This window comes from Aquila chrysaetos, chromosome 2 (assembly GCF_900496995.4).
Source record: "Aquila chrysaetos chrysaetos chromosome 2, bAquChr1.4, whole genome shotgun sequence".
NCBI classification, from domain to species: domain Eukaryota; kingdom Metazoa; phylum Chordata; class Aves; order Accipitriformes; family Accipitridae; genus Aquila; species Aquila chrysaetos.
This window is the reverse complement of record NC_044005.1, coordinates 44,718,453-44,735,644: the sequence shown is the minus strand read 5'-3', so window position 1 is coordinate 44,735,644 and position 17,192 is coordinate 44,718,453. Positions and strand designations below refer to the sequence as shown.

The window sequence follows — 17,192 nt, the reverse complement described above, 5'->3', positions numbered from 1 at the left end:
CTGGGTGTCCGCGGCGGCACTTTCCACACGGAGCCGCCGCCGCCGCCATCTCCCCGCCCACCCGCGCCGCACCGGGGGCCGGCAGGAGGGGTAACCGGGGCCGAGAGAAGAGGGGCAGCGCCCGCCGTCCCTCCCGCCGGTAGCCTTTTGCTGCGGCGAATCTGCCGCGGGGAACGAGGAGACCTCGACGGGAACGGCGGGGGACCGCCTGGCAAGCGGCCGCAGGCCGGTAAGGGCCGGGGGGGGGGAGGCCGGGGGTGAGTGGGGAGGGTTCCCGAGCCCGGGAAGCGAGCTGGTGGGGTGCACCGGCCTCTCCCCCCCGCTCCCCGGCCCCGTCACGGCAAGTGAATTCCTGCCGGTTGCAGGCCGCTTCCCGCCAGGCAGGGCTGGAGAGTTGTCAGCTCCGCGGTGAGCCCTCCTGCTTTGACCCCCGTGTTTTTTAAAAGCAGATACAAAGAAGTAAAAAGAGTTGCTGGGTAACCTGAGTAAAAGGAAAACGGTAACGGGGTCTGAAAGGGTGACCAGTAAAACCCGTTCTGAGTCTCCTTCCCCTTTGCTTTGTGCAGGTGAAGGCTCTGGGAAAGCTCCGTAACGGAGGAGCCCCAGAGGGCTGCCATGGCCGTACCTATTGCGGTTCTTGACTGCGACCTCTTGCTCTATGGCCGCGGACACAGGACTTTGGATCGCTTCAAGCTGGAGGATGTCACGGATGAGTATTTAGTATCCACATACGGCTTTCCCCGACAGTTCATTTACTACCTGGTGGATCTCCTGGGAGCCAGTCTCTCTCGCCCTACGCAGCGGTCCAGGGCCATCAGTCCAGAGACACAGATACTTGCTGCGCTGGGTTTTTATACCTCCGGCTCCTTCCAGACTCGCATGGGGGATGCTATTGGCATTAGTCAAGCCTCCATGAGCCGCTGCGTTGCCAACGTAACCGAGGCATTGGTGGAAAGAGCCTCACAGTTCATTCACTTTCCCGAGGATGAAGCCACCGTACAGAGCCTGAAGGACGACTTTTATGGGCTGGCAGGCATGCCAGGCGTGCTGGGGGTGGTTGACTGCACCCACGTGGCAATCAAAGCGCCAAATGCTGAGGACCTGTCCTACGTGAACCGAAAGGGTCTCCATTCTCTGAACTGCCTGATGGTGTGTGATGCCAGAGGAGTCCTGCTGAGTGCGGAAACGCACTGGCCAGGCAGCCTGCCCGACTGCACGGTGTTACAGCGGGCAGCCCTTAGAAGCCAGTTTGAAACTGAGCTACATAAAGATGGCTGGCTACTTGGTAAGTCAGTTTTTCATTGTTGTTTTCTGTGGAAAGTCTATTATATATCGGCTCCTTATTGCGTCTAGAGCCTCTGGGCACAAGTGACTTTTGATTGCTTTCCTGCAGATTCCTTGAGATTTGCGATTCAGTTGGGATGATCCTTCTCTTAGAAGTCTAGAACAGTAACTTCCAATCCGTGTTTTATAGTCTGATCATTGTATGTATTAGTTTACATTCATTCTGTTAAGAGCTTGTTTTCAGTATCCTACACCTTTCTAAGCTGAATTATGCAATTTTTAATTCTATGTAGGATCCTAGTCCAGCTGTCTTTCACTGTATTATGTAGTAAATGAATTCTCTTAAAACTCTTCTGTGTTCTTCCAGGATTTCCCTGTGTAAAACTGAATGCCTTTATTTCGTTGTCCCATTTGTAAACCTGAGTTATTGTCACTCTTCCATGCTTTCTCATGCCTTCTGTTTTAGCCAGAGAAATAAGTTACTCTGTACCTGCAGTACCAGAAAACCAAGGGTCAGGAGCTGAAATCTGTGGTTAACTGTAGGTATGTAACGTGTCCTCCTCCTCTTCACTGCTAACAGGTGACAGCTCCTTCTTTCTCCAGACATGGTTGATGACCCCTCTGCATATCCCCGAGACACCTGCTGAATATCGTTACAACATGGCGCATTCTGCCACTCACAATGTCATTGAGCGGACGTTCAGAACCATTCGGTCGCGTTTCCGCTGCCTGGATGGGTCGAAAGGCACCCTGCAGTATTCTCCAGAGAAATCCAGCCACATCATTCTGGCCTGCTGTGTGCTTCATAACATCTCCCTGGAACACGGGCTGGACGTGTGGTCTTCGCCGGCCACAGGACACATGGAACAACCGGAAGAAGAGTACGAGCAAATGGAATCAATGGACTCGGAAGCCTGTCGCGTTCGTCAGGAGCTTTTACTTACTCATTTTAGCTAACGTTGTGACAGAGGGAAGGCCTCTAACGGTTCATCTGGGAAGATATACAGAGCAAATATGCCCCTTCCTCTTCTTTAAGTCTGTAGTGACTAAGCAGATGTGAGACAAGGAGAAATTTCGCTTTCTTCATTTCAGGTGGTATTCTGAACTTCTCTCAATCTCTCCAGAGATGCAACTTAATTGCTACATTTTTACTGTTGTGATGCTTAGAGACCCCCCCCTTTCACCTGACTAACATGAAATCGGTGGAGAAGCTTGGGAAATTGTTGTTGACAATGATGAAAAATCTGTAAGCCTTGCACTGTTTTATAAAGCAACCAATTTGATGCCACTTTGTAAAAACCCTTATGATTTATTTTTAAACGGTATTTCACACAAATTAAACTTCCATGTGGGCTCATGTCTACCATGAATTCACGAGCAGCAAAGCAAAGATTTATCTGTTTGTTTGCAGGTATAAATTCTTGCTAAATACCATTTTGCAGTTTTGCTTATCTCCCCAAACCCAGTGATTCCTCTGAAAGCTGACAGCTGTGTTCTGGGAGGGGTCTGGCTTTTTGCTGGGTACACACTAATGCTTGCACCTACCCAGAAGGTCAAGAAGGGTTGAAGGTTTCTTCTTTCCCAAACAGACTGGAGAGGATGTTAAGCTATGGTCGACTGTCAGTTACTTAACAGATACCGGGAAATGGGCTAGCGAATGTAACTCTAGTTCTCACTGGGTATGTCTGCCACAACAGAAAACTACTCATCTTGTTGGCTGCTATGAAAGAAATGCCAAGGACTGGCTAGGTCACAAAAAGTGAACTGATTGCAAAAGTTCTCCGTGTAGATCACAGCTGAGGTACGGAAAGGCTGCTCTACCGCTGCTGGCAATCTACCTATTCAGTGGAAAAAGATGACTAATGCACGCAGTTGTTGCTGGCACAAGTCTGGGAAGTTTCCTGGCAATGTTCTCTTTCCAGAAGATGCAAGTGTTTCCAAGGAACTCTTGACAGCAGTCTGAGAAAATTTTGTTTCTTAGATTTTAATTGTTTACTGGGCAGAAAAAGAAACAGAAGTGGTAGGGAATGCCGAATGCTGCAAAAATGTAGCTACTTAAAGTAGCAGTGCAACCATCTGGCATGCCAGGTCTGTGTTCTTTCAGAGGAAACGAGCCTGGATCATGCCCCACGTTTGAAGAAAGTACGGGACATGTTTCTAAGCGTAGGATGGAGATGCAGGATTAGGTATAGTCCTGTCAGGTTTGCAATGGCAGTAAGCACTTACTGTCTTACAGAAAACCAAGCGTGCTTTATGATGTACAAGCAAGATGTTTTCATAAGACCTGATGAGATCTGTAAAAAATTCTGTACAACCATCTCAGATGTAACTCTGTTTTCTTTATGCGTCTTCCCCGAGTTATCACCTAAGAACTATTATTGCTCACTGTGCCAAAAACCCTGCTCCTTTTACCTCGGAAGCATACAAGAATTGTTTTCTGAAAAAAAAAAAAGCATTTTTAAGCTAAGAGCTGCTGCCGTACGTGGTCCCTGATGGCTCATAATCATATCTGACAGACTATGCTAAAAATACTGATCTTTAGACCTAAACACCAGCAGACACTGAATGAGCTGTATGGGTGACGCTAAGGTCAAGTGAGTCTTGGACACGTGTAGGTACAAACACTGTCATGTAATAACGAGCCGGAGTTTCTCAACTTATACTATGAATAGCTCTTCTCAGCATGTGCTGAGACCAGAGTGAACTCAAAGTGGAGGCACTTCCCGGAACACGTTTGCTGCTGCTGGGTTTTGCCTTCTTTCAGCCACTGTCACCTCTGGTAGAGTTTAATTTCAAAACTCATCTCACTGCTTATCAGTTTGGGAAAAAATCTATCAGGCCACATCACACAAAACCAATCCAGTCAAAACTACTGTTCTTCCTTGAGCCAGATGTCAGTACCCTTCAGTTCACCTGGGAGACAGAACTTCCTCATCTAGAGAACAGTTTGCCTGCCCCACGTACTCCTAAGCAGCTTCCTTCAAAACAATTAATTTAGATTTTTCTCTTTCCCCTTGGGTTTAAGGCCATATTTAAATTTGACAGCTGAGATTCATGTTTCTTTCCTGCTTTCTGGCTCCTCTGTACTTTCACCTCATCTTGCCAGCTGCATTCTGGAGTACTTAAAACTTTGCGCATTGTCAGAGCTTTGAAAAGTAACGTCTACCCTGACCATGTAATGTCCGATAATTCTCAATCATCTATTGGAGGGTGAGAGTGACTGACTGTCCGAGGTATTGCAGTTTTCCCTACTTGACTAAATTCCTTGTAAAATCCCATCACCAGCACTTTTCAGTTTTCCCGTAAAATACCTCCTTGGAAGACTGTCTAGCCGTGCTGCAGGCTGCCCTTGCTCCCTCCAGTCCTGTGTATTACAGCAAATCTCAAGCCCTAAACTTCACCTGTCCGGGCCTTTTTACTTTTTTTTTTTTCCTTCTTCTCTCCCCCCCCCCCCCCCCCCCCCCCCCTTGCTGATTTACTGGCACAAAGTGCCCTGGCTTGCTTAGATTTTCCTTCCAGCACCCAAATCCCCCCTCCCCGAGGCTCTCACTTCTCCAATACAGGTGATGCAGCAAGACGCAGCAGCTGGGACTGCTGCCCATTCCCTCTTCCCAGGGGCCTGAGTACGTGTTGTGGGTCCTCGCCGCCCACGCCCTGGGAGGTCGATATATAACGATAAACAACGCCCTGCTACTTCAGGGGAAGACTCTTTCCAGTTACATCTCATCCGAGACCCTGCTCTTTTTCTCTCCAAGCGTCTTTCACGCCGGAAGAGCAGGCGAACGCCCGCGGTGCCAGGCCCGGCCGCAGGCCCGCACAGCCCCGAAGGGTTTCGCGGGGGCAGGCCGCGGCCTAGGCCGGCACGCCGTCGTTTTTCCCTTGACCGGGTGCCTGGCACTGCGCGACTCTCGGCCTCCACCCGCAGCCGTCCTGTACCGGCGGGGAGACCCGGGCACCGGGAGGCGACCGGGCCCGGCGGGGGCTACCCGCCGCCCTCCGGGCTCGACTCGTCTCGCCTGCCCTACGTCACCCAGGCGCCGCACGGCACGGCGGTGAAAGACATCTTCGCTCGGCTGGCCGGGCCTGGCGGCGTTCTAGCTTCGGCTGCTCGGGCCTTGGTACCGCTCACGGGCGCCGCTCTTCGGGTCCGACTCGGCGCTCGGCTGGCTCGCCTGGCCGGAGCTCGGAGCGGCGGCGGCGGCGACGACCGAGCGCTGGGGGCCGCTCCTTCCGGGCCCGGCCCTGGCCCCGGCCCTTCCGCACCAGGTAGGCTCCGGGCCTACGCGCCCGGCCCGGCTCCAGGACAAGGGCCGCGCCGCCGCCGCCGCTCCCCGGGCGGGCGGGAGCGGGGCCGTCCCCGCGGCGGCGCCCCGGAAGGTGGCGGGGCACCTGCCCGCGCTGGGCCGCCGCTGGCGGGCGGAGCGGGGCCGGGCCGGGGGCCCGGGGCTCGTTGCCGGGGCCTTTGTTCGGGAGCTCCCCGACCGCGGCCTGTGTGGTGGGGGTGGCGGGGGGAAGCGGGGAGGCCGCGGCGGGAGCCGGCGGGCCGCGCTGCCCCGGGCCGGCCCCGGTGCCGGGGTCCGGGAGGGAGGGGAAGGGGAAAGCCTCTGAGGGAAGCGGCTCCCGCGTTCCTAAAAACCGGATTTTTTCGTACCCGAGAGGGGGTGCCTTGAGCTTCCCTCCCGCTGCTCCCCCAGAACGGGCCGGGGCGTCCCGGCCCCCGCCGTCAGCTGGGTAAGGTCACGCTGCGTTTGAGGGCTGCTCTTCTGAAATAATAAATATTTTTTGTGGTTGTTATTGTTTTTTTCCGGCCTCAGCCAAATAAAACGTGAAGTAAGTGTTGTCTTCTTGATCTCTCCTTCTGTTTTCCATGGTGTGTTGCAGAACGCTCGCTTGTGAAAGTAGTATTTCGCATAAAATGCGTTCGTGTGTGCCTCTAGTGCGATGACACTCGATTACCCCTTTTCTTGTGAGGGAGCACACACCCAGTTAATTCACTAGCTATGGAAACGTTTTTGTTTTCACCTACAGTACTCCTCCAGACAACACATAAGTTTCTGTAGTGCTCTTTAAGTTTTTTTGAGATTTCTTCTGGTTGTGTCAGCGCCATGCTTTCTGCTGTCTTTGGTGAGCAATTTTTGCAACATGATTCCTGCACCAAAACGGCATTTCATCTTCAAGAGATGTTTTAGATGGTTAAGCGTAATTTTTCCCAATACACACTTTTACAGTACCGTTCTGTTGTAAGAGACCTATTCAATAATAGCTAGTATCTGGGCGCAAGCTAGTTCTCGGGAAGAAGAGCGGTGTGAATGTAGAGTCCGTATAAATATGTTCAGGAAGGGTGCTTAGTGCTGCTCAATTTTCACCTCTGTATGAAATGTTCTTAGATCTTTACATCAAAACCTAGTGTGTTTTTTCCATATTTGTCCTTGTTTACTGCCCCACCCAGTTTGGTGTCCTCTGGCTTCTTTGCCTTTGCCACTCCCATCCTCTTTCAAATTGCTAATGGGAATGTTAAAATGGGACCTAAGAATGACCTGCTGGTAACCTATGCTTACTGTCAATCCATGACCGGACTGTTTTAATTTTGTTGTTGAGTCGGTTTTCAGAATGTGATATAGGGTTAAATCCAGGCAGATTTGAATGCCTTATGGGTGACATAGGCAGCAGTACCTGAAATTCTCTGCTAAATTTAAAATGCTTGTTTGTATTCTGAAAGGCCCTGTAATGCGATTTCTAACATTCATAACTCTTCAGTATAGCCAGTTTACTAGTTCTGTAGTCCACAATTGGTGTTGCTGTAGATAATTTTATTTTTTGTTTCAAATCGGTCCATTTGTATTTTGACAGTAACGAATAAGTATCTTGTACTCATCTGTTGATTTGTGGCAGCATGGCTGTTAATGATTATGGCAGTCCATTAGCATTTATATTTATTCTAATAATTGGAATGAAAAATACATTTGGATCCAAATATCTGGACTTGCCTTTTCAGATTCAGTTGCTGGGGAGTTTATGCAGAATGTTTACTTTGCTGACAGCTTCTTCTTAGTTTTCTTTCTTTTGCCCTTCTCTGAGTCATAACTGACCCTCCAGATTCTTGTTTGGTTGTTTCCTACTTTTCCATTTTCTGTGCAGCACTTTTATGCAGCTGTAACAACCAGTTATAAAGAAGGCAAGCAATGATACTGTCTGCTAGTATCCCTTTGCTGTAAGTTAGGCATTTGTATACTTACCCCTTTTTTTGTGTCATAATTTTTCATGAAACTTCTGGAAAGTAACTTTAGTATATTTTATGCCATGATTAGCAAGCTAACTGAATTCAAGGCTCTTACAAAGTTATTGTTGATGTTAATACTTATTAGTGCTTTTAATACAAATAGTGTTAAGGTACTTCCCCCCCCCCCCCATTGAGTTTGTATTATTGGAGACCTGATAAAGGGCATAGTGCATGTTAATAGTTACCTTGTGTGTTTTGTGTTAGTAGCCCTGCACTAACCTAGCAGGGAGTGTGATAGAAACAAAATATTAATGAGGTGAGGACAAAAGAATTGTAGTTTTCAAAAGCGAATAACAAGGTGATGTGCAGTGGAAGAAGATTAATATTAGAAATAGTTTAATGGGAAATTGTTAAATGATATAGTAGTCACTTAATGAAAGACCAGTTGATTGGGTTGTTTAAAACAGGGGGAAACCTACTTGTCTGCCTCTCGGGACTTGTTGGTTGTTAAGAGCTCTTGACTAGTAACTGTTTGTTGTCTCCAGTTTTTGTAAACTGTTTGTTGAAGATGTGCAGGATGATGAGGTGCCAGGCCTGAGCGTGGAGAGAATCATCTTAATCTATGTGCTCGCACAGCTCCACTTCGAATGTTCTCAGTGAGGTCTTTTGGGTTGTCCCAGCAGAGCGATTCCTGCTGCCCTCTTCCTGCTATGTAGCACTAATTCTCCACCTTGTGCAGCATAGAACTGCTGAGAGGAGTCTCTGACCTGTGTTTTGGACACTTTCCCCCCTCCCCATGTATTTTTCCCGCAGCCTCAGTCCAAGGCCATGAAGGGAAAGGGTGTCAAGAATTGGGTGTTTCTTTGTTCAGAGTCTAAGTCTTTGTCTCCCACCTCTTCTTTAGTTCTGATACATCTGTGCATGAAGACTTCAGCTTCTGTGTAGGTAATTTTTGCTTTTTTGGCTTGTTACCTTATTTGATTATTTCCATGTGAGCAGGAAATTATACAAACTGCATTTTTTAAAAGTATGTTCTCGCTTCCAGTTGCTTTTTCTTTATTACTTGGATAAGGTGCACATGCCTTAAGTGCAGCCTTGAATGCATAAAATATTTTGTCTTCGTCTTGTGGATACCCGATGCTGCTTCTGCTACTCTCTCATGTTGGTGCTCCCAAATTTCTCTTGTGTGTATGGTGTCACTAGGGGGCACTTGGCTGTGGCTTTTGAGCTTGAGGAACCTTGATGTGACTTTTAATGTAAATGCTGGGATTTTGAATTGAAAGTTCCTTTACTTTCCTATCTAAATGAGAATAATTCTCTTAAGGGGTTAATCGGAATTCTATGTGGCTCTGTTTGTCTCTCTATATTACTCCAGTTCTCTCTTTTCTCTCTGTCCCTCATTTCCTGCTGTGTACAGTACTTGGCAAAACATGCCATGGTCTGAGTATGGAATTGGGGAAACTGGCTCTTAATTTTCTGGATCTCAGTTCTGCTGTTTGACTTATCTTACAGCTTTGTGAAATTATATTTATTCTCTTCCTATCTTCTGGATTGGAACTAATGTCTCTCTTCTCAAAAATTCATTATGTGGAAATTGTAATAATAGTGGTGAAAGTGCTCCATATTCTCATTGGTAAATGAAACTGTCAGACTCCAGACACAGCTGATCACTTTTATTTTTATTACTTCCCTTTTTATATTTACCGTTCATTTTCTGACCTTTAGGAGTTGATAGCTGCAAGCTTCTCTTCTACTTCCTCATCATTTTGATGTAAATAACTATCAATTTAAAGTACTTCTTTTGACCTGCAAAGTTATCTTAAGAGTATTATAGCTCATTTACTCCAGACTGGGAAGACAAACTAAGATTCTAGTGGCAATCAGGTCCCTGTTGCAGTCATATAGGATCTTGAAATGACAATGTACTATTGACATCTTTGTAATGTAATTGAATTTCCTGAGCTGTTTGTGGTTTCAATTTAAAACATGGCATTGAATTTTTTAATCATGAAGCACTAATACAAGTTATTTTTCTTTAGGAATCTTGTTCTGATTTATGTGGAAGTGCTTAGAGTTGTGGATACACTGCTCTAAGTTGTATCTAGTGCGTCTGCAGAAGATGTGCTTTGGAATTACTTTCCAAATATCTCTGGCCTTAATCAAGGGAAAACTTCAGCTTACAGAATAATACTTTGGGGAATATCTTAAAAACTTTGAAGACTAAAACCAGGGCCATATAATGAAATTGTCTTCGTGCTATTAGTTTTAGACTCTGTTGCATAGTTGCATCATAAACTTACTTTCTCTCCTCCTAAGGCTTTTTTTAGTGTTTTGGTTTTTTTTTTTTCCATATTTAAGGGCACTTAGTTGAAGACTGGCTTTGTGCTCTAATGTCAGGAATCTGCATAATTCTAGTGTCTTAAATTAAGCTGCTTTTGTTTTTTTAAAAGCATAATCAGGGACACAGAAGTAGAAAAAGAGTGAAAGAATGGATTCTAGTTTTGCTTTTTTCATTGTTTTGATTAATTATGCTTAAGATAATTGTTTGTTATACCTCTGTGGACTATTTTTGTTTGTGGGATAGCCTTGTCTAAAGATTCCAGTGCAACATAACTTTATTTCCAATTTTCTGTTCATTCAAATATTGCCACAAGATAACTTGAAGTTGTCTCTATGCAAAACATTTTCTGGGTTTTTTTTTTTTAGTTTTTAACCCAAGAAGAGCTAGAACCTCTGAGAACAGTCATAAAGCTCATATGGAAGTACCATAGGGAAGACATGTACTTCCCATAAGGAAAGACAAATCATGTTGTTTCAGGAAAATGTACATATGTAGCTGATCAGGTACATTGTCAGAAATTCATGTGGCCCTGTCGCTTAATACTGAACATAGTCCTCTTCCTCCAACACTTGTCTTAAGTTTTGATCCGTGGAACTATTCTGGATATGAGTAATGTCACCCTTTTCTTACTGATTTTGTCGTTGTTATAGCATTGTTCAAATTCCAGTGCTACATAGTTCGATTACTTACCGAACTAGGACTCTTTGAGTTGTCTTGTTTAGCTGAGTTGATGCAGTGTAAACAGGGCAAATCAGCTTTTTTGTTTTGGTTTTGCATGAACTTTATTTTGCTCAGTCTTTCAAGTGGACACATGAAAAGGGTTAGCGGGAATGACATGACACGTGGTATGAATGGAATCAATATTTTTAATAAAACTGCCAGTAGAATTCAGGTCTTCTATCCGGGATAGCGTTTCTGGGGCTTGTTACCTGGTATTGTTTTGTGCAATTTAGGAAGGTGTTGGCATCATAATCCCTGTATTGCAGAGGTGGGGGAAAAACTTGGAAGCGTAAACAAGGGAACTAGAAAGTCCCTGGAGCTGTGTGATTGCATACATACATTCCAAATGATGTTTTAGGTGTCTGGTTTGTTCTTGGAGATCTCCTGTGTGTGAGTCTCAGAACCAGGTTTTATTGCTTTATCAGTGAAGCTCCTGTAAAAGAGGGAGGGGCTGTGTAGTCTGTAGTCATTGGCAAGATGATCTCTGACTGTCTTCAGTATGTTTTCTTCCAGTGTTTTCTTCTTTGCTCTTTTGAGCTTCTGAAAGACATAGGGGCCTTGATAAAGCAATTTGCCTCAAAATTAACTGTGTAAGATACAAGGGAAACTGATTTGTTGTAGAAAATACTTTGAGGAAATAGTGTGTCTTGTGACTACAGCCTACGTGAGGATCGCTGGCAGTGAAGATAAAGCATTTGGGCTGTACTGCTGCATACGCTATTCTCACACCTGTCTGATGATCTTCTGATTGTTCTTGGAGAACCCACCCACATGTACAATAGTGGGAATGCTAAATTATTACTAATATTTATCAAATTACTAATATTTATTAAATACAATAGAAAATACTCTTGAAATCTTTAATATCTTGCTGATATTCAAAGCCTGAGATGCTGCAGTTTAATTTGGAATAAATGAAATGGCATGCTTTATTGTTAGTGCTGGACACTTTGCTTAAGAACAGACATTTTGAAAACAGAAGTTACTGGCTTACAAGATAGGTGGGCCCATGGCCAGATCTGGGATAGTTCCGAGTACTAATAATCTGTTTCTCTTCTTTTCTAGAGACAAGTTTGCTTGTGTTTTTGCAGGTCAGTGACATGCCTCATTGTTCACAACAGTTTTTGTTTTGTTTTGTTTTTTTCCCCCATCTGTGTTCTTTTAATACAAAGTATAGAGCTTGCACTGGCCCATAACCTGTGTGGATCATATCCATTTTGCAGTCAACGCATTCTGGAAGTCTTAAAACTTGACAAAAGAACTTTGAGACAGAAACTACCAGCACATGCTTTTTTCCTCTCTGGTCTTTTCTAGGGAAGCTTATACATGCATTCTCTCTGTGGATCCCAGATTGCAACGCCTGAGGCAGCTTTTATAGTTCACTTAATGTTGCCTCTTTCTTCATCAGTCACTTGAGACTTGGGCAGCAAAATTGAAATTATTTGGACATTTGTATCCTTTGGATAGAACTCCTGTTATAAATAGCATTTATTGATTGCAGCTTTTTTTTCTTTTCCTTTTAAACACTGGTAGATCTGTTTACACTGTTTCTGTACACACTCATCAAGAAAGGCTTTTAGTGTTGGGCTCAGCACGCAACCAAGAAGTCATTCAGAGTGGCAATAGATTTGTAGTCTGAGAGCTGAAGGCCACATGAAATAACTTTTTTTTCCCCAATGGAGAACTGAATAACATTAGATAGTACTCCGATATTCTTTGTATCAAAGCCAGCAGTGCTCCCCGAACAGTGATAGAGGAATCTCCACAAAATTAATAGTGCCAAAGATGTGGGTGGGTGGGGCATGTTAAGAGATGGGACCATCATCTCTGTAAAGTGCTAAAGTTTCTAGTTGGCACGGTAAACCACTGCATAATGCATAAAATATCTTGACATCCTTTCTATATGGCGATTTGAATGTGCTACTTTTTATTCCTCTTCTCTCCCTACCTTTTTGTCAGTGTTTTCATGGGGTCCTGTACCACTATGAAGTTTACAAATTTGCTGCTTTGCTTTGGTTTTCTAGAGGTTCAACATCTGTAAAAGTGACAATTACAAATTAGCTTATATTGCTCTGAGGCTGGGAATTCTTAAGGCTTCTTCGAGGACAGCTGGCACAGAGCAAGTAAAAGGCTTGGGGTTGGGCTGTGTAATGCTCTTTCCAAAACTGTAAACAGCCCAGCATGCTGTCCTGAAATGCCCTGAAGGGGGAAAACTGTTAAGGAAACAAAGCTGCCAATTATAGAAAAATTTCTGACTCTCCACTTTCAGAATTTCTGTGGTGCCCTGGACCGCATCCAGGGCATCAGCTAATCTTCCAGTTGTTGGACTCCACTTTTGGTCATCCTGATTACAAAAAAACCCAAAAAAACCCCCAAACCAAAACACAAAAAAAATCCCCCAACAAGAAGAAAACAGAAAAATACCAATCCCTGAGCAGTTCCTTGTTTTGGTGGTCAGCTGTTTATCAGTTGTGATAGCATGGGTATTTGTAATAGAAGCTGTTACTGAATCAGTCCACCACTTGCCTGGACAGGTTTGATCTAGTGAGCTGCAAGTTTCTTTATGGTGAGGCCCAAGAAGTATTTTCAAACCCACTGCATTTCATTTAAACTTTGTTAGTCAGAGGGCTACTGAGTAGCTATAAATATGGTTGGTACTTCCATGGTTTATCTGCTAATGGTATTTAATAACATGCTGTCGTTATTTGGCTTCTTATATTTGAGCAAAATGTTTGGAGTTGGTGGGTATCTTTACTAGATTAGAGAAGGAACTGGCTCCTTTTAAAAAAAAACAACAACAACAACAAACCCCCAACACTCCCCCCCCCCCAAAAAAACCCCAAAACCCAAACCAAACCTGAACACGTGATCCAATAATAAGGTTAAAGGCTTCCTGCTAAAGTGAACGAAGGTAATGCCCATGTCTGCACTGCATCTATTTCTCCATCTGAAGGCTCTAATTTTCTTTGCCAGTCTGTAGTGTTCCTGAATGTGTCACCAGCTAGTGGAGAGCAGTTACTGTATTCAAGCTAATTCAGATAAAGGAGTAAACTTTCCCTTTATGAGGCATGGATAAAGCTTTGCCCCCAAAAGGATCCAGGGTAACATTGGAGTGCGAGCCCCACTCAAGAAGGATGCATTCGGTGTTTTCTGAAGAGATCCCAGCTTTTAAAAATGTTGAGCAAGTTAGCAGGGTACTGTATAGACATTCAAGCCCTGAGTTTCTTTTCTTTTCAAATGGGATGAAGGGGTGAGCCAGAAGAAGCTGAAAAAATGAGGGACAGTCCCTGAGGGAAAAACATCAAGTTCAGACATGCTCATGAGGCTCACATATGAAGTATTTGTTATAGCCAAATTAGTTCAAGAAATTAGTACCCATCTGCAAAGATTTAGATAAGCTGTCCTAAGGTAAGTACTTGATTTTATATAGTGAAGATGACTTAGTCTTTCAATAAGGCGAATACAAGAGGTTCACTAACTGCAGTTGCAGGTGTTATCTGTTTCTTTATTTTACAATATGTAGATTTGCCTGTGGCATAAATAAACATAAAGATGTTTGTTAAACCTCTTGATTTTCTTGTTGCTATTGTACTTCAGGGAACATTAGTCCTTCTGATAGGTCTGAAATGTTCCCAAGTTGTCAGAGCTTGTTTTTTCTCATGAGTAATTATGTTATCCTGCTTGTAAATTACCAAGATCTCTTAAGTTATTTAGGTTGTTTGCCCTTTACAGCTATCAAAAAGCTATTCCAAAGCTTAATGTTTGAGATCTCTTCAAACTTCCAGCTTATTCCAGCTGCAGATCTGGTCTTCCATTTGTGTCCAGTTTATATGTTTATCCTTGGGTTGTTGTAGTCCTTACTCCTTGAATGCACCCGTATAGAATATTCAGCTACTGTTTTCTTACTTTTACTAGGTGAAACTAGACTTACAGTTTCCTCCTGTAAAATAGGCTTTTATTGCCTGTATCATTCTGAGCTGTCCTTCCCCTCCATGCTGCTTACTGTCAGAATCCAGTCATTTCTGAACATGGGTGACTGGGGCTGTTTGCAGAATCCAGATGAGGATTTATTAGCATTTAGTGAAAAAAGATTTTTGGTTTGGTGATTTTGTACTGTGCTTTTGGCTGTATCTACTCCAGTTATCCTTGTTCTAGTTTTTTGGGTCTGGGCTTTTTTAATCTGTACAGTTGCTTTTGAGAATCCGCTTGCAGCAATGATATCTTTAGTTTTTATGTTGCTTTCCAGTAAGGCTTTTATTTTGCAGAATAATTCCTACCTAATGTTTGGCTGACTTTCACAGATTCTTGAAAGAAGGCTTGTTTTACACTGTGGAGTTTAGCTTCTCTAAAATAGATGATCCCCATGCTGTTCACATTAAGCATCAGGGAATTTCCAGCTAGCTTGAATTTCTTTGTGGTGAATTTCTTTTCTAGGAAGATGGATGCCTTTACTTGTTCATCACTTCAGTACCCTTTATTGTACTTTTACAAATGAAAACTGGTCTGCTTTATTAGAACTCATTTTGCTGGCTTATCTCTTCAGACAGCTCCTCCCTGTAAGCAGCAGCTGTCTTAAATCATCTGCTCAGGAGGTGTTTTTAGGGAGAGTGGAAGGAAAGAAAGGTTTGCTAATGACCATTCTGAGTTCTGTCATTTAACAATCCAGCTCTTCTTGTGTACGCGAACCTTTTTTCCCTGTATGTGTGTTTTTTGCTTTAAGTTGCTACTTCCTTCTCTACTGAATATTGATGGTGTTGTTCAGTGTAACATGAATTGAGGATTTATCTTTAGATCTTTAGGTTCTAAAGAGATGACAGAGTAGTATGCGCGCTCTGCTTCGATTAAAAGGTAACAGCATTGCAGCAGCATTTCTTGGTTTATGTATCCTAAGAAACTTCTTGTTTCTGGAGAGCTTTTGGTGGCAAACTCCAATATATATGAGACCATTCAAAAGCTGTGTAACTTGGTTGCTGTCAGGGTCACTATATTTCGTTCTTTCAGAGAACTAACTTTTTCTAGAAAATGGTATTAATGCTTTCCTTAGCAGCTCAAAGTGTGCTAAAAGCATTAATCTTTGCCATTGTGCATTACTTGGGTGAACTGTTGTTCTAAGAGCAATTTAGGTGGAAAGATGTGCGCACAGGTGAAATGAATCATGATGGAGTTGGCCAAGATGCCACTGCAGTGTAAGGTTTTGGTCTGATACATGGTTGTTTTCATGCATTGTAAGCTATTGTGATGGGGTTGGAAGTAATTTGGACTTGAGGTCTATCAATCATCCGACCTTTGCAGTGATAATAATTACTATTACTGAAATTTGAATAATTCCCTGGAGACTTCTCTGTCATATTATCAATTTTTTAACACTTATACTCCAGCTGTCAGTCACCCTTCCCAGATAGGACCTAAATCTTCAAGGTGTGAAAAGACCGTCTCTTCATAAATCTTTTTTTCTTTATTGCATACAGCAAGAGACAGAGGGAAGGGAAAAGGTTTCAAGGCCAATTTTTTATTCTCTGTAGGTGTGGTATGCCTAGGGCATGTGTACAAGGAGAGGGCTAAATGCTTTCAAAAACCTTTCAAACTAATCATTGGCTGCAGAAATGTCAAAATTGGGCCTTGATAATGGAAGAAGGTAGCAAAGGCTGCAGGAGAGGATAGATTTTTCTCTTAAATCTAGTCTTTTGGGATTTAAAGCTCTTACTTCATCTACGAGATAAAGGTAGAAGCTGCCTTCCTTATCATTCTCTTCTCTTTCTAGGTTTCCATGAAGATAAACAATTGAAATGTGGATAGCCCATTTGTAGCTTGGTGGTGGTTGTCATCTGGAACCTGCTGGTGTCTCCTCCCAGTAGTTGGTGTAACGTTGGCTGCTGAGAGCCATGAAGGTTGTACCGGAGAAGAATGCTGTCCGCATCCTGTGGGGTAGGGAACGGGGTACCCAAGCCTTGGGTGCTCAGCGGCTCCTGCAGGAGTTGGTGGAGGATAAAACTCGATGGATGAAATGGGAGGGCAAGGTAAGGTTGTGGGATAGAGGTGCATAGCTTGATCTTGGAGTGGGGGAAGGGAGGCAGGGATTTGAAATAAATTGTCTCGTGATTGTACATTTGATGTGTTACACTTGATATGCTCTCTGGCTCTGTTCAGTTCCTGCAGTGATGTGATACTAGATATGTTCCTGCAGCGGGTTCCCCTTGTTGTCTGTGTGGCTTACAGTTAAAGTATGATCATATGACACTTGCAACACTTCCTGCTTTGTTGGCTTTTTCAGAAAGTTGAGTTACCAGACAGTCCACGCTCCACCTTCTTGCTGGCGTTTAGTCCAGACAGGTAATTAATTCCTAGTTCGTTCCCTGTTTCAGCAGTCTCCTTACACTTACAAAAGTGATGGAGGCTTGTGCCCGTTGAGTTGTCCAGTCCTGAATAGCTGAGTGAAACTCCTGGTTCCTGACATGCATGGATGGAACGTGCACACCTTCCTAATCTCACAGCTTCGAGCATAGTTGGTGTTTTAATTTCTGAGGTACCCAAGCGATGTATAGTTCTAAGGAAAAAGGATCTGTGCGGCCACCGTGGGATTTCATAAGAAACTTGAGGGCGTAAAGGGTGTTTTAGCACAACATGCCA

The 17,192-nt window shown here is 44.1% G+C and overlaps 2 protein-coding genes across 8 annotated transcripts in view; both read left to right on the top strand.

The window, feature by feature from the left end:
• Positions 1–11: 11 nt before the first annotated feature.
• HARBI1 (harbinger transposase derived 1) lies at positions 12–3,601 on the top strand. Of its 3 annotated transcripts, none has more exons than XM_041127101.1 (3): positions 12–90; positions 567–1,285; positions 1,865–3,601. In XM_041127101.1, exons 2-3 carry the CDS (start codon positions 616–618, stop codon positions 2,239–2,241), a joined length of 1,047 nt encoding a protein of 348 aa, XP_040983035.1. In that variant the 5' UTR covers positions 12–90; positions 567–615; the 3' UTR covers positions 2,242–3,601. The 3 variants fall into 3 exon arrangements, with proteins under 3 accessions (XP_040983035.1, XP_029863152.1, XP_040983027.1); XM_030007292.2 differs by lacking the exon at positions 12–90 and adding an exon at positions 98–229; XM_041127093.1 differs by lacking the exon at positions 12–90 and having other exon boundaries at positions 309–1,285.
• A 1,806-nt stretch (positions 3,602–5,407) lies between these two features.
• The window catches only part of AMBRA1 (autophagy and beclin 1 regulator 1), a 135,872-nt gene continuing 124,087 nt past the window's right edge, over positions 5,408–17,192 (top strand). For 2 of the 5 annotated variants that reach the window (XM_029997088.2, XM_029997078.2), the window contains exons 1-3: positions 5,411–5,550; positions 16,327–16,582; positions 16,837–16,895. In XM_029997088.2, coding sequence (XP_029852948.1) covers positions 16,448–16,582; positions 16,837–16,895 — 194 coding nt within the window. In that variant the 5' untranslated portion in view covers positions 5,411–5,550; positions 16,327–16,447. Of the gene's footprint in view, positions 5,551–16,326; positions 16,583–16,836; positions 16,896–17,192 lie in introns of those variants that run through there. The other 3 variants (XM_041129672.1, XM_041129673.1, XM_041129667.1) reach the window with 3 other exon arrangements.